The sequence below is a fragment of the Bos taurus genome, chromosome 28 (assembly GCF_002263795.3).
Source record: "Bos taurus isolate L1 Dominette 01449 registration number 42190680 breed Hereford chromosome 28, ARS-UCD2.0, whole genome shotgun sequence".
NCBI lineage: Eukaryota > Metazoa > Chordata > Mammalia > Artiodactyla > Bovidae > Bos > Bos taurus.
Window position 1 is genome coordinate 1,468,054 of NC_037355.1, and position 16,319 is coordinate 1,484,372.

At 43.0% G+C, this 16,319-nt stretch overlaps 1 protein-coding gene across 1 annotated transcript in view; it reads right to left on the bottom strand.

Moving 5' to 3' along the window:
• Positions 1–3,497: 3,497 nt before the first annotated feature.
• ABCB10 (ATP binding cassette subfamily B member 10) overlaps positions 3,498–16,319 on the bottom strand; it is a 34,336-nt gene continuing 21,514 nt past the window's right edge. The window contains exons 8-13 of the mRNA XM_024986813.2: positions 15,628–15,837; positions 13,762–13,841; positions 12,453–12,633; positions 8,152–8,195; positions 6,101–6,135; positions 3,498–5,641 (exon numbers count right to left, since the gene is read on the bottom strand). Coding sequence (XP_024842581.1) covers positions 5,410–5,641; positions 6,101–6,135; positions 8,152–8,195; positions 12,453–12,633; positions 13,762–13,841; positions 15,628–15,837 — 782 coding nt within the window. The 3' untranslated portion in view covers positions 3,498–5,409. The remainder of the gene's footprint in view (positions 5,642–6,100; positions 6,136–8,151; positions 8,196–12,452; positions 12,634–13,761; positions 13,842–15,627; positions 15,838–16,319) is intronic.

Below are 16,319 nucleotides of genomic sequence, written 5' to 3' on the forward strand. Positions count from 1 at the left end.
CAACTCCTGGAGTTCACTCAGACTCATGTCCATTGAGTCAGTGATGCCATCTCATCCTCTGTCGTCCCCTTCTCCTCCTGCCCCCAATCCCTCCCAGCATCAGAGTCTTTTCCAATGAGTCAATGCTTCGCATGAGGTGGCCAAAGTACTGGAGTTTCAGCTTTAGCATCATTCCTTCCAAAGAAATCCCAGGGCTGATCTCCTTTAGAATGGACTGGTTGGATCTCCTTGAAGTCCAAGGGACTCTCAAGAGTCTTCTCCAACACCACAGTTCAAAAGCATCAACTCTTCGGTGCTCAGCTTTCTTCACAGTCCAACTCTCACATCCATACATGACCACTGGAAAAACCATAGCCTTGACTAGACAGACCTTTGTTGGCAAAGTAATGTCTCTGCTTTTGAATATACTATCTAGGTTGGTCATAACTTTCCTTCCAAGGAGTAAGTGTCTTTTAATTTCATGGCTGCAGTCACCATCTGCAGTGATTTTTGAGCCCCCCAAAAATAAAGTCTGACACTGTTTCCACTGTTTCCCCATCTATTTCCCATGAAGTTGGGTAACTACTGTGTGGTAATTAAGAGGGCTTTCCCTGGTTGCCCAGTAGTAAAGAATCCACCCACCTGACAATGCAGGAGACTCTGGTTTGATCCCTGGGTTGGGAAGATCCCCTGGAGAAGTAAATGGCAACCCACTCCAGCCTGGGAAATCCCATGGACAGATGAGCCTGGCAGGATACAGTCCATGGGGTCACAAAAGAGTTGGATACAATTTAGCGACTCAACAAGGAAAACAACAGTAATTGAGAGAATGTATAGACTCTGGAATTAAATGAGACTTGTTTCAAATCCCCACCTTTTCTCTCTACTATCTGTGTCACCTTTTTGAGTCTCTGTTAAGTTGCTAGTAGTGCCCCCTTGTGAGAATTAGAGAATAGAAATATCACATTTGAAGATGTCAAAAAAACTGCAAAATCAAATAGTGTACACTTTTAGAAATTTGAAAAAAATAAATCATAACAAAGATATATAGGCAGCATTGTTTATGACAGCAGAGAATATGGAAAGATAAATCTAACAATAGATTTATAATATACTAACATTATAGAATGCTATAGGTTAAAAAGAACACATGTGGATGTGTGTAATGAATACTTTAAAATGTAGGGAAATATTGTCATCAAATTTAAAAACAGGTTGGTTAAAAATTAATATGTCCAATGTAAGTCCATTTTTGTTTTATTAAAATAAAAAGAAAAATCCCTCACAAGTGCAGTATGTGTGTGTCTTTGAGATGCTCAACCTACATGTGCCTCCCTCTGTCCAGCTTCCTAAAATGCAGCTCTTTCAGTGAGGACCAAACTGATTGATGTAGAACTCATTACTGCAGCCATCAATAAGAAAGCAGTCAGGATTATTTCTTGCAGATGTGGTAGGACTGTCAGAATTCTGTTTTCAGCAACACAGTAATTATGATCCTCTTCAAATGGGAAGGCAGGGGTGCAGTGACGAACTTATCGTGGATATTATCCAGGGCTCAGCGGTGAAAAAATCACTTGCAATGCAGGAGACACAGGAGCCACGGGTTTGATCACTGGGTGGGAAAGATCCCCTGGAGGAGGACATGGCAGCCCATCTCAGTATTCTTGCCTAGAGAATCCCACGGAAGCCTGGCGGGCTACAGTCCATAGGGTCACAAAGAGTCGGATGCGACTGAGCATGTATGCGTGCAATCATTTCCAAGGCATCCCTTTAATCTCATCTAGTGGCAAGGGAATTTTTTGAAATAACTCTAAATTTCAGCATAGTTTAAACATCCTTCAAGCAGTGAAGAACATGTGTTGTTATCACCAGTTCTGGGGGCTGCAAACTCTTTCTGTCAAGGGACAGAGAGGATGAGTCCCTGGCTTACAGCCTGTTGCCAAGTAAGTATGGCTGCACCCCAATAAAGCAACTTTTGAACAATGAAATTTGAATTTCATGTAACTTTCAAGTGTTATGAACTTTTAAAAACCATTTAAAACCGTAAAAACCCTCGTTAGCTTCGCAGGACATACAAAACAGGTAAGAGGTCACAGCTGTAGACCACCAGCACCGACTTCCTGAGGAAGGCCCAGCCAGCATTAGCACAGAGCCCAACAGAACAGAAGGTGCTCTGTAAATGTTTATTGAGTGAGTTGAATGGAGATTACCAGCTAAGCCCGACGATGTCTCAGATGTAAAAACATACAAAAACATCCCCAAACATTTACAATGCAGTTCCCACAAACTTCCTTCACTAGTGTACTTAATGTTTTGTGACATTTACATTTGTTTTCATTTGTTTTCTAACAGCTTTGGCACTGTTATGGGAAAATGGAGCTTAAATGGAGTTCCTAAGTAGAGGCCTACTTCATAAAGGTCCAAATACAGGGCACAGCCTATAATGGCTTAATTTGTGACTATTTCATGGGAACCAGCAAGGTCCAAGGTTAGAGACACTGCAGAGAGGAACCTGGATGAGCGGACAAAGCACTCGGTTCATTAATGTGTATTTTATCTTCACATGGAGGTTTTCACATAGTTTAAGCTTTCTTTCTGCTCATCTTTATATTGCCCACATCAGTTACATGTCCTTCAGTGGCTCCCATGCACACACAATGAAAACTGTTTCCCATGTGGTGGTGATGGCCCCTGTGCCAGCCCTGCCCATTTTTCTGGCATCTTCCTGTATGTGGCATCAAGGCTGGCTGCATCAATGCACAACCTGCCTGTACTTCCATCCTCATCTGTGAGTAGGGATAGGTATTTATTTAAATTACAGGGTTGTCCAAGTAACCAATTGTGGTAACATGTGCACTCTGAAAATAAAGAGTGGCACCAAACTCTATCTTAGCTAAATGTCACAGAGGTGTTAACTGTTTTCTTGTAATTAATTTTTTTATATACCTGACGGCTCCTTCTACACTGGAACCTTCTAGAGGGCAGAAACTACACCTCACTCATCTATCATCAGTTCTACAGCACAGTTTGTTGTCTGATACATGGCAGGAGATGCTCCCTTACTGTGCTGAAGCAACTAAACAATGTTTATAAATAACAAGTGAGGACATTAAAAATCTTAGGGACTTCTCTGGTGGTGCAGTGGATAAGAATCTGCCTGCGAATGCATGGGACACTTATGATCTCTGGTCTGGGAAGAGCCCACATGCCAAGGGGCAACTAAGCCTGTGTACCACAACTACTGAGCCACAGGATCAGCCCTTGAGAAGCCCCAAAGCCAAACCAGAGAGTAGCCCCAGCTACTCTCAACTACAGAAAGCCCATGCACAGCGACGAAAGCCCAGCACAGCCAAAAGTAAGTAAGTAAAAATTTTTTAAAAGATTAGGATGAAAGGAATGGAACTTATAATTACTCTCACTTTCCTAGGTGTGTAATGTTTTTTTAGTCTTGAATCTTTATAAATTCTAGTAAGAAACTGAATGTAGTAAAAAGTTTTACAAGAAATGACAAACACAGATAAAGTTCACTATAAATTTTAATCCATCATATAAAAGGGAATACCTTGTATTAGAAAATAAAATATAATGATCACATTCAATTTTGTAAATACTATGGCACAAAGAGATTTCCTTCAGATCCAACCTTGTAGTTGTGTTTTGTCTGCTTTTTGAGAACACCACCATAGTAGTAAACCTTGAAGAACATGAGTAAAGCTTGTTAAAGATGACTGTCACAGAGGTACTGTTTAAATTCAAAAAGCAGAGTTCATTTATTCACTGAATTCATTAATGAATTCCCTTATGTAGAATAAAAGCTGATGCTCCATGCTTATCAGGACGTAGTGGTTTCTCCCAGTATAATCAGGAAGCTAATCACAATACTTAGGACCTGAGAAAACTTCCTTTTCAGTCATATCAATGTTGTTACTTCTTAGGTTCTGACATTATCATTACAGAAAAGTACTTTTTCTTGAGGGAACGGCAACTTAACAGGCTGATAGAAATACAACAAAGCCACAGCAACGCTGAAAACGTTGCTTGGGAACTTTTGAGAAGTTTAGCTTTAACTGTAATAACAAATAAAAGAAAGATGGTTAATTATATCCTCTTTTCAGAGGGTGAAAAGCTCTGAAGGTTTCTTGACATTTTGTAGAATGTATAAGCTTCCTTCAAATGTTTTAAGATTGAAATTACGGCTATATTAATAATTTTGGAATTTAGCCTCATTGAATGAAATTTCATAACTATTTAACTGAAAAAACACTGTAAAATTTGACTAGGAATTATAAACTCTTAAAAGATAATTTTCAAGATACATGCCTACAGACAATCTAAGTGTAAAATTACATCTTTTTTGATAATTCCTGGCAGTTCATGCCTCACTTCCCAAATACACGAATAATGAAAACAGAGTTCTCATATTCAAAGGATGGGGCTTCTTCCCTTTTTAAAATTCATCAGGCTCTCAAGTGCCAAAAATGCGAAAAACTGCACACATGGCAACACAGTCTCAGCCCAGAGGAACACATATTCCTATACTTTCATCCCTTTGAAGACAGAGGAGACAGGAATATAAATGACCCCGCCTTGCCATGTGACATTACCTATTTCTGTATATATATATTTCCTAAAACAAATCAGTCCTGAATATTCACTGGAAGGACTAGTGGTGAAGCTGAAGCTCCGATACTTTGGCCACATGATGTGAAGAGCTGACTCAGGGGAAAAGACCCCGATGCTGGGAAAGATAGAGGGCAGGACAAGGGGCGACAGAGGATGAGATGGCTGGATGGCATCACTGACTCGATGGATATGAGTTTGAGCAAACTCCAGGAGATGGTGAAAGACAGGGAAGCCTGGTGTGCTGAAGTTCGTGGGACTGCAAAGAGTTGGACACGACTTAGCAATTAAACAATACATATATACTTTTCTTTATGAGATTAGCAGGATAAAATAAAGGGTTAGATTTTCCACCGTCTCTCATGCTACCTGGTAAGATGAGACCCAAAGTAGGTAGAGTACTACCATGAGATACACAGTGGCTGGTGAACTGGCCTAAAATAACTAGGCTTTTTATCTGTAATTCTCCTTTAAAAGTTGTCGTATGACAACAGCTTCAATTTATGACAGCAGATAAAAGAAAATGAAGTGCCATGCTCTATTAATCAAAATATTCTAAGATAAAATAAAATACAAAACCTGAAAATAACTTCAGTGCTCTAGACCATTTAGAAAGTTATAATTAATAAATTCTGAATAAAAAGGTCTTCAGAACAGATCCATCTCAAAACTATTTTACAAACTCTGGAAAAAATAGGCAGATTTCAAAGGACTTGAACTCTGATTTACAGATTTCATACAGTCTGAGTTTTTTTTTTCCCCTTGCAGTGCAGCTTTGCTTTAAAACCTCTCATACCAGTAATTGCTTCTTTATGCTGAAATAAAACTCTGTTTGTTCATTAATTTCCTGTACATCCCATCTGGTTTCAAAAGCAGCTCTTCATGTTTCCCACACTCGATGATTCTCCCCTGGTCAAGGACAGCTACCACGTTGGCGTTCTTAATCGTGGACAGACGGTGGGCAATGATGAACACTGTCCTTCCTTCCATCAGTCGGTCTAGAGCTTGCTGTACGAGGTGCTCATTCTCAGCATCCAGGGCACTAAAGAGGAGAGCCCACAGGAAGGCAAAGGCGTCAGTGCCACGCACACTGTTCACGTGTGTGTTTCCTGGTACACACACGTGAGCCCCTCATAAGCAGCTAACGTCTACTGTGATCAAAACTGCAACTCCCTGGGTCAACTGTCTAAATTTTATAAAGTTACTATCAAAAAAGAAGCTCTGAACCCTTGATCTCCAGAGAACTGCCATGTAAGTTAAAAAGGATTCTTCACATCTGCCGATAAGTGATGAAGGATTCATCACAAAGGTCTGAATTGGACCTAGAAGCCTCAACTCACAATTCATCCTGTTCCCTGCCTCCCAACTGACATGCTTAATTCATATCCCATCCCTTTAAAGTGTAAGGTGTTCTCAGCCATGCCACTTGAAATACAGAAGAGTAAGTTTGTGATAAAGAAAGAATTTGATTTAATATAATTACACATTAAGATATCCTCACCTGGTTGCTTCATCTAGGAGAAGAATTTTGGGATTCTGAAGGAAAAACATTAAAAAGATAAGAAAGATATAATTTTATTAGAAAAAAATAACTCTCAGAAATAAAAAGAAATAAAGTATTGATACATGATACAACATGGATGACTCCTGAAAACACCCTAATGAAAGGAGCTGGACATAAAAGTCTATGAGTCCATTTACAGGAAATGTCCAGAACAGGTACATCTGTAAGGGCAGATGTGTGGTCACCTGGGGTTGGGGTAAATGGGGAAATAAGGTGTGTGGGTGTGTGTCAATGTTATTTTGGCGATGAAGAAAAGGTTCTAAAATTGATTACAGTGATGGATGCACAACTCTGAATACACGGGCACTGAACTATATGCTGTGCATGGGTGAACAATCTAGCGTGTGAATTCTACCACAATAAAGCGTCTACAAAGGATGAAAGACAGTTCATATGTGCTTGAGATGAGCTTGTAAATGGAAGAGTTAGAGATGACTTTAAACCATTGTCACCGTGATCAATGAACCGGATGTTTATAGTGTAGCTTTATTCTGCAGGCGAAACAACTAAAAGTATTAGATGGGGCTCTAAAGTGAGTCAGATAGTCTAACTCTCGGGGTCCTCTTGGAGTTTAGTTGGGAGCAGTACACACAAAACTGAAAAGAAAGAAGAGTCAGCCAGTGTATGTAACAGATAAATTCTAGCCTTGCCGAGGAATCTATCCACAAGAAATGAAAACATAACCACACAAAAACTTGTACACCATTCAGAGCAGTGCTATTTCTCACAGCCCTAAACCAGAAATAACTCAAGTGTTCATTAACCTATGAGTCATAGACAAATTGTGGTCTGTCCCTACGAAGGACTGGAAAGGAGCAAAGTACTGATACGGCTACAACACGGAGGAATCTTAGAAGCTATACTAGGAAAGGAGGCTAGAAGCAGAAGACCACTGTCTGATTTCATTTACCTGAAATGTCCAGAAAGGCAAATCTAGACAAAGTGAAAGTAGATTATTGGCAGGTGGGGCTGGGAATGCAGAAAGGTTGCTCAGGTGTATCAAGGTGATAGAAATGTGCTAAAACTGGATTATGATGGTTGCACAACTCTGTAAATTTACTAAAAGTCACTGAAAACTACATTTAAAACTACTCAGTTTTATGATATGCAAATCATGCTTCAGTAAAGCTGTTGTTTTTTTTTTAAATCACCTTTAAATCTGAGGAGAGTACTTATTTAACAAAGGAGAAGGCCATCATTTCCTAAAATATGCCAGTGCCTGTGAGTTTCAGCTTCTCCGTTTCCTCTCAGGAGTCTCGTGTAAGCATTTCAAGTCTGTACCATTCAGTTTGTTGTGCTCATTCTCAGTCGTGTCCTTTGTGATTCCACGGACTGTAGCCCTCCAGGCTCCTCTGTCCATGCGATTCTCCAGACAAGAATACTGGAGTGGGTTAACATTTCCTCTTCCAGGGCATCTTTCCGACCCAGGGATTGAACCTGCATCTCTTGCATCTTCTGCACTGGCAGGTGGATTCTTTACCACTGAGCCACCAGGGAAGCCCAAGATTCAGTTGAGCAGGTTATTAAATACTATACAAGTAAGTATACTTATACTGTTTCGGTATTTTGATGTAATTAGTTTCTCCAGTTAGAGACTGTATGCTTCTTTAATTTTATTATTTTTTTTATTGAAGTATAGTTGATTCACAATGTACAAACCTCTGCTGTACAGCAAAGTGACTCAGTTATAAACATATAGACATTCATTTTTCTTTAATACTCAGTATGCTACTTTATGGAAGATCTACGTGTTAAACTTTTCTCCCTCTGATAATTCCAGCACTGTACTGAGCTCCTAGTACACAAGAAATACTTGTTAAATTTGAACACAGTCAGTGGAATTCCCAACTCATCTTTCACCAGAGCTGTCCACAATATACCTACCCACCTCCTCCAAAAAGAAAGGAGAAAAATTGTACATTACTAATTACAAGGTCCCCAGTTAAGAACAATGCCAAAACCTCTCAACCAAGTGGCTTCAGGCTTACCTTAAGCAGAGCACGGGCAATTGCAATTCGCTGTTTCTGTCCACCTGACAATGACAATATATATATATATTTTAAACTGAAGGTCTTAACAAAAATTCTTGGTAATAGGCTTTCCTGATACACTATGTGACAATCTGAAGGTATCAAGTTGACATAGATGAGAGAATAGAAACATGTTTGAAATATATTACCTCCTCATCACTCTAGAGATTAAAATAAGAATTATTATCATGGCTAACGCTGAGGGATTTCTATGTACCAGGCATTTCCTAAATGCATTACACATATTATTTCATTTCATCTCAAAAACAAGCCTGTGAAGTAGATTCTATAATGATCCCTTTTCACAGATGAAAGACTGTGCCATGAACACCCTGCAGGAGGACTCACAGCTGGTCAGTGCACTGCCGAGGTCTGCACTGTGCATTCAGTTCAGTTCAGTCACTCAGTCGTGTCTGACTCTGCGACCCCATGAACCACAGCACGCCAGGCCTCCCTGTCCATCACCAACTCCCGGAATTTACCTGAACTCATGTCCATTGAGTCGGTGATGCCATCCAACCATCTCATCCTCTGTCATCCCCTTCTCCTCCTGCCCTCAATCTTTCCCAGCATCAGGGTCTTTTCAACTGAGTCAGCTCTTTGCATCAGGTGGCCAAAGTATTGCAGTTTCAGCTTCTTCAACATCAGTCCTTCCAATGAACACCCAGGACTAATCTCCTTTAGGGTGGACTGGTTGGATCTCCTTGCAGTCCATGGGACTCTCAAGAGTCCTCTAAACACCACAGTTCAAAAGCATCAATTCTTTGGCATTCAGCTTTCTTTATAGTCCAACTCTCACATCCATACATGACTACTGGAAAAACCATAGCCTTGACTAGGCAGACCTTTGTTGACAAAGTAATGTCTCTGCTTTTTAATATGTGGTCTAGGCTGGTTATAACTTTCCTTCCAAGGAGTAAGCATCTTTTAATTTCATGGCTGCAATCACCACCTGCAGTGATTTTGGAGCCCCCAAAAATAAAGTCAGCCACTCTTTCCAGTGTTTCCCCATCTATTTGCCATGAAGTGATGGGACCGGATGCCATGATATTAGTTTTCTAAATGCTGAACTTTAAGCCAACTTTTTCACTCTCCACTTTCACTTTCATTAAGAGGCTTTTTAGTTCCTCTTCACTTTCTGCCATAAGGGTGGTGTCATCTGCATATCTGAGGTTATTGATATTTCTCCCAGCAATCTTGATTCCAGCTTGTGCTTCCTCCAGCCCAGTATTTCTCATGATGTACTCTGCATAGAAGTTAAATAAGCAGGGTGACAACAGACAGCCTTGACGAACTCCTTTTCCTATTTGGAACCAGTCTGTTGTTCCATGTCCAGTTCTAACTGCTGCTCCCTGACCTACATACAGGTTTCTTAAGAGGCAGGTCAGGTGGTCGGTATTCTCATCTCTTTCAGAATTTTCCACAGTTTATTGTGATCCACACAGTCAAAGGCTTTGACATAGTCATTAAAGCAGAAATAATTTTTCTGGAACTCTCTTGCCTTTTTGATGATCCAGTGGATGTTGGCAATTTGATTTCTGGTTCCTCTGCCTTTTCTAAAATCAGCTTGAACATCTGGAAGTTCACAGTTCACGTATTGCTGAACTGTGCATGGGTTGTGCTTATCACCACACACGTTTGCTCTCCCCTCCCCCCAACAGACTGCCTCTTGTAGTAGGAAAGGAAAAGGAAACTCAGGAGAGTTGGGGTTCAGAGCAGTGCGTGAATTGGATGAGAGCAAAGGCAGCTGGAATGGTAATGCCCTTGTTTGCCTGAAGCATGACTCTGTGCTTCCACTCTCACTGGCTCTCTCTCCCAGCTCAGGGAGCAGCTTGCATGTGTGGGAGCTGTGCATGTGTGAGACCGGGGGTGGCAGAGAGAGCAGCCACTCCAGCCCCAACCCCCTGCCTTGTCTGTCAGCTCCAACTTTACCAAACAAAGTGGGTGGGGTGAGCAGGGGAAATGCAGAAGGACAGAAAGTGGTGACTCCCCTCCTCAATTCTGTTCCGCTGGCCCTCTCCTCTTCTCCAGGGCCACTAGCCTAACTTAAAGCTGATGGAGTCTCACAGCAGGACACTACTCATTCCTTCTACCTTAGTTCATCATGTGAGAAAACTCAGTTCCATTCTTGGTAATGAATTTTATTGGCTGAATATACTTCTTATTTCATCTAAAAGAAGTTAATCATTCAAACTGAAACGAATGGTACTGCTGAAAGCTGTCCTCAACCAGGCAATCCCATCCTCACAATGAGGGAGGGAGGAAAAACCCTTTCTATCTGAACTTCTCTGGTTGGTGGGGGTCCGAATGCTCAGTGTGGGTGGGCAGAGCGGCCAGTAAGGGCTTTAGTCAGCTTTGAAAATCCCAGGTGCCAATAAGCACACAGGGCGTCTGTGGCTAGAAGCCCACCCCTTCCTCCACAGTGGACTGAAACCTTCAGTTACTTCACTGGGAGACAGAGCCTGGGAATCCTGGTGAAGGGAAGGACACACAGACTCTGCCCCCAGAGAGCAGATGATGCACCGGTGGGCAGAGCACAGGCACTCCCAGTTCTGCACCTCCATCTCGTAAGTTCCCAGCATCCTGCCCAAGGACACACTGTCCCAGAGATGCAGAAACAGTTCTGTGGCCATAACTTACCCCATCCATCAAAAGCAGGTTTTCATCTACTGCCTATAGTTTTAACAAACCATACACAACAGTCTTAGAACATTTTTGTGTTAAACTATCTATAGCCTAAGTTCAAGCAAAAAGTTTAGTGCTGGAAGGGATTCCTGCTCCAGCCCTCACTCTGACATGGAGGCCTCTGGCCCTGCTCGTGCAGATCCAGTTACAAAGATCATCGTGAAAGGAAGCACTTCTCAATATTTGTAATAAAAACAAAATAGAACTGTGTTTAACCAAAATTTTGCTTCTCTATTTTTTGGGAGGGGACTCCAAAATCACTGCAGATGGTGACTGCAGCCATGAAATTAAAAGACGCTTGCTCCTTGGAAGAAAAGCTATGACCAACCCAGAGAGCATATTAAAAAGCAGAGACATTACTTTACCAACAAAGGTCCATCTAGTCAAGACTATGGTTTTTCCAGTAGTCATGTATGGATGTGAGAGTTGGACTATAAAGAAAGCTGAGCATGGAAGAATTGATGCTTTTGAACTGTGGTGTTTAGAAGACTCTTGAGAGTCCCTTGGACTGCAAGGAGATCCAACCAGGCCATCCTAAAGGAGATCAGACCTGGGTGTTCATTGGAAGGACCGATGCTGAAGCTGAAACTCCGATACTTTGGCCACCTGATGCGAAGAGCTGACTCATTGGAAAAGACCCTGATGCTGGGAAAGATTGAGGGCAGGAGGAGAAGGGGATGACAGAGGATGAGATGGTTGGATGGCATCACTGACTCTATGGACATGAGTGTGGGCAAGCTCTGGGAGTTGGTGATGGACAGGGAAGCCTGGCAGGCTGCAGTCCACGGGGCTGCAAAGAGTAGGACATGACTGACTGAACTGAACTGAACTTACTTCTCTATCCATTGGTCCCACTCCTGCACTTGAAAGCAGCAGAACTGTTACCTTTTCCCTGCCGTAACTCGCCCCCTATAATGCGACCTGCCTCGCTGCCTGAGCTGACATCACAGGGAGTCCCACCACTGGAGTCCCAGTGGTGCCACAGGCCTGCGAGCTCCCACTGTCCAGAACAGGATATGATGGACTCTGCCTGGGTCAGGTCTGTACCAGGGCCTCTCTGTGGCTATTACATTTTAAAAGAGTTGTTTAAAAAAAAAAAAAAGATGACTATGTGACAGAGACCACAGGTAGCCTACAAACCTAAATCATCTACTCTCTGGCCTTTTATAGAAAAGCTTGTCAGCCCTGGGTCTACACACAATCTCCTCCAGCTGCACGTCTACTCTGACTCAGTCTCTGCCTCCCAGGACAAGTCATCCTGCCATCCAGTATCTGTCTTACTTTCAAGGATCTTGAATTGTAAAACATCTATTCTCAGATGAGAAAAAGCAGCTGTGGCTGAATACTGCCCAGTGGGACATCCAGTGTGAGCCTGGAAACACCTCTGGGGTGGAAAGTGAAGGGAATTGGGGAATTGTCACATACAAAAGAGATCTAAGAAAACAAAAATGTTCATTTAACAAACTCTAAGGACAAAAGCCTTTAAAAAATTAAAAAATAACACTGTGATAGGAAATGTTTGGAGAGTTTTTTGGAGCAGAGACGTTTTGCAATGAAGAGTAACAAAAACGCACCTGAGAGGAGAACGCCCTTTTCTCCGACCACAGTGCTGAATCCTTGAGGGAAATTTTGGATGAAAGCAGCTGCATTGGCTACAGCGGCTGCCTGCTCTATCTGCTCAGCGGTCACTGAGGCGGGGTTGTCTGCACCATAAGCAATGTTCTCCGCAATTGAGCAAGAAAACAAAATTGGCTCCTACACATTGGAAAGAAAACATACTTATTGAAAATTTCAAAAGGCCAGTAATACAGTGGAGCTTAGTACAATACTTACATCTAAGAACTTTTCCCAGAGAAAATATACTGGGTATTTTTGGGAGGTTCTATTTTCTCATTCTCCATCAATTTACCCCACAGTGTCCAAAAAATTCACGTTAGCATGAGCAGGACTGACTTTACCATCTGAAGATCACCACTGCAGGATCCTGCCCTCACCCTGCATGTAGCAGATGCTCTGTAAATGCAAGTCCCCTTTCCCAAGGAAGACCTCGACCCCGTCTGCGTTCTCCAGCTGCCTGCCCTCCAAGGACGAAGGGAGAATCCATCTCTTTCTGTCACTTCTTGAAACACAAAGCAGATGGGAAAGTGGCATTTGCAGAGAATTGTTCTGTGGAATTGTCCTAAGAAGCTAACAAACTCCCAGCTTCTTCCTCTATCCTTAATGAGGATGGCACTGCTGTTACCCTAGCACTCCCGAGCCAAGCCCATCACTGTCCCCAACCCGTCCCCAGAGGAGTGGGGCTGAGGGGAGGTTCACTGGAGGGAGAAGCCCAGGAGTGGGGGAAGGCTTGGGTTTGTCTGTTGTGCACAAAACTTGGTAATAGAAATACAAATAGCTTGTCAAAATCCCCCTGCACTAAGTGGTCTTATGAAAAACAGCTTCATCAAAGAGACCATATTAATGTTCTTGAAATCCTCTACCTCTTTGCAAGGGGACCTGGCTCTTAGCATAGTTTTTGCTTGCTTATCTCTGAAACCCTTCAGGCAAAACAGTAGACCAGCTACTAATGAAAATGAGAACTAAGAAAGAGTCAAAAGAAGCTAAAAAGCTGTATCTTTTTCTCCCCAATCTTCTAGACTACCTGTATTACAAGTAATGACAGTCTCTACCTTTGGAAAAAGATAATGCTTCAGGTGGTTAAAATGTTTAAGGCCTTCAGGAAACAGCACTACAAACATAAACAACCTGCCCAAAGAGGTTAGTTTACTGCCTCTGAAAAACATCCATTCCTTTTCTTTCGAAAGGTTCAAGACCAAGAGAAAAGCAAATGACAAAAGCAATTTTAAAAGAAAGTGTAATAAAAATGGACCCTTCTCCTCTTACCTGACTCACTGTCCCAATCTTGGATCTCAGCCAGACTGGGTTTAGCTGACGGATGTCATGGCCATCAAGGCTGATTGTTCCTTGCAGGGAAGAAGGGAAAGAGGTCAGTGGGTGCCATGGGGCCAGTGACTGATACACACACAGATAGGATCTGGCAGCAAAACTCCAGACTCAGTTTTTTAAAGATTAGATACTCAAAATCTCCAAACAGAATCTAAAACCAGTGGGTTTCAGTGACTTTCAGAGCTGGAAGGGACTTTTCTGGATCATCTGCATCTACTCTCTCCCTGCGATGGGTGGATGACCAGCCCACCTAGCTCATCCGCCACCTTGCCTTCCCTCCTGTGTCAGTGCAGATGTAGAAGAGTCTGCTATCTGACTGACACGATGGCAGTGTTTCACCAGCAGATGTAATTCGTTGACCCAAGCTGACAGAATTTCCTTTACACCTTGAGGGAACGAAATCATGCCTCTTGATTACGATGAGTGACCAACACAAGAAATCCGATTCTTTCTCAGTTAGGTATATGGAATTATACAAGCCAAAAATAAATTTTCACACACCTACAAAAAACCCAAGGTATTGACTTAGAAAGCCTAAGCGCTCTGTACAGGCTCCACAAGGCAGGAATATAAGTGCAGATCCTTTTCTCCCTGATCTGTTAACTGTGATGAAGAAACCAGAGACTCAATGTTTTGCATCCCTCTCGCTAGGATTTTCCTAAGCTCAGAATTTTATAGCAAGTAGAAGGTAAGTCCAGGCAGTGATTCCAGAGGCAGACAGTGTAGTGATATCCACTAAGACACTTGGTGGTTTTGCACATCAGATCATTATCTGGCATACAACCAGCTCTCACGGTGTTCTAACCAAAAAGACTATAAGACCTGCTCTTTAAATTCATGATTTTAGGGAATTCCCTGGTGGTCCAGCAGTTAGGACTGCAATCTCTCACTGCTGACAGCCGAGGTTCAATCCCTTGTCGGGGAACTAAAATCCCACAAACCACATGACCAAAAATAAATAAACCCATTTTTTATTTTACCAATGGTTTTTTTCTTGTGGAGAAACAACGTTTCCTTAATCCAAAAATAAACCAACACACACAGAATATCTTCTCTAAACTCTGATATAAAGAAGGATATCAACTACGTGTGGTGAGGGATGTTACCTTGGCACACTAACATCACACTAATGATTGTGTGATCATTTCACAATATATACATCATTTCACAATATTTACACATAGTGAATCATTATGCTGTACACCTGAAACTAATGTCAATGTTAGTTAATGTTAAATGTCAATTATATCTGTTTTTTAAAAGATATAAGTAAGTAACAGAATGTGTTCTTTGCTCTAAAAGATGCTATAATGCAGTTAAAAATAAACACCAAAGTGAGAAAATATCTACTACTTCAAGACAGCATCAGTGGAGCAGCACAGGAGTGACTCACTGACAGCCACGTGCCCTGTCTGCATGCCGGCCCCGGGTGGGAGGGATGGTGGGCTTCAAGGAGACCCGGGCGCCTGCACAAGCTCGGACGGTGCAGGCAGCACGTTCTCCACATGCTGCCGTCAGAGCCCCACAGAGGCACCTTTCTGATCCCCGCTCCAGGAGCAGAAGACACAGCACAGGAGATGAGGACATGGACACAAAGGACAACATGCCCGACAGGCCTTCTGGGTGAGCTCACAGCCCGAAAAGTGACACCGCTGTCTAAGGGACTTCCTCCCTGGGAACAGACCCTCTGGCACTCAGAACTCACACAATGCATGGCCTCTGCACACTCAGACCCTCTCCCAGGGCTCAGGAGTAGAAGGGCTCGAGAGAGGCCCCTGTCCCACAACACGCTGAACCACTCACCAGAAGCAGGGTCGTACAATCTCAGCAGGAGGGAAATCACTGTGGATTTGCCAGCACCACTTGGGCCAACCAGTGCTGTGACAGATCCTGATGGGATAGAAAGGCTGAAATCCTGGAATATGGGCACCTCTGGACGAGCTGGATAGGCGAAATGCACGTTCTTGAACTCCAAAGCACCCTGGAAGCTTTTCTCATTCAAAACAGCTCCCTCTGAAAGGTAAGACAGGACACAAATCACTCAGCGCCAAGCACATGTGCACAGCTGAGCCCAGGGCCCCACCGACCTGACCACGGCCTCGGCCCAGCACAGCGAGCTCTGGAGTCTGGGCACTTCGCAGGCCAGTCAGGAGGAAGCTGAGTCCCATGCTCCCGAGCCTGCTCTGTACCAGCAGCACAGCACACTGGCCACTATGCTGGAGCCTCGCAGCCCTCAGAGGCCCAAGCCCACATCCCAGGCCTACTGATACAAGCAGCAGCTGACGAAGCTTCCGGCCAAGAGCTGCCAGCTGAATCCAATGGCCGTCTCCCTGTGGGCTGCCTCTGCAGGCCCCTCATCCAGGGTTTATCTCACCTTCTCTAAAGACTTGTTTTAAGAGGATGATGAACAGGAAGGCGCTGCACAACAGCCCCAGAGCTCGAGGGGGTCAGAGGTCAGTTCTATCCGGGGGTGACCCTGCTCTTGACTGGGAGAA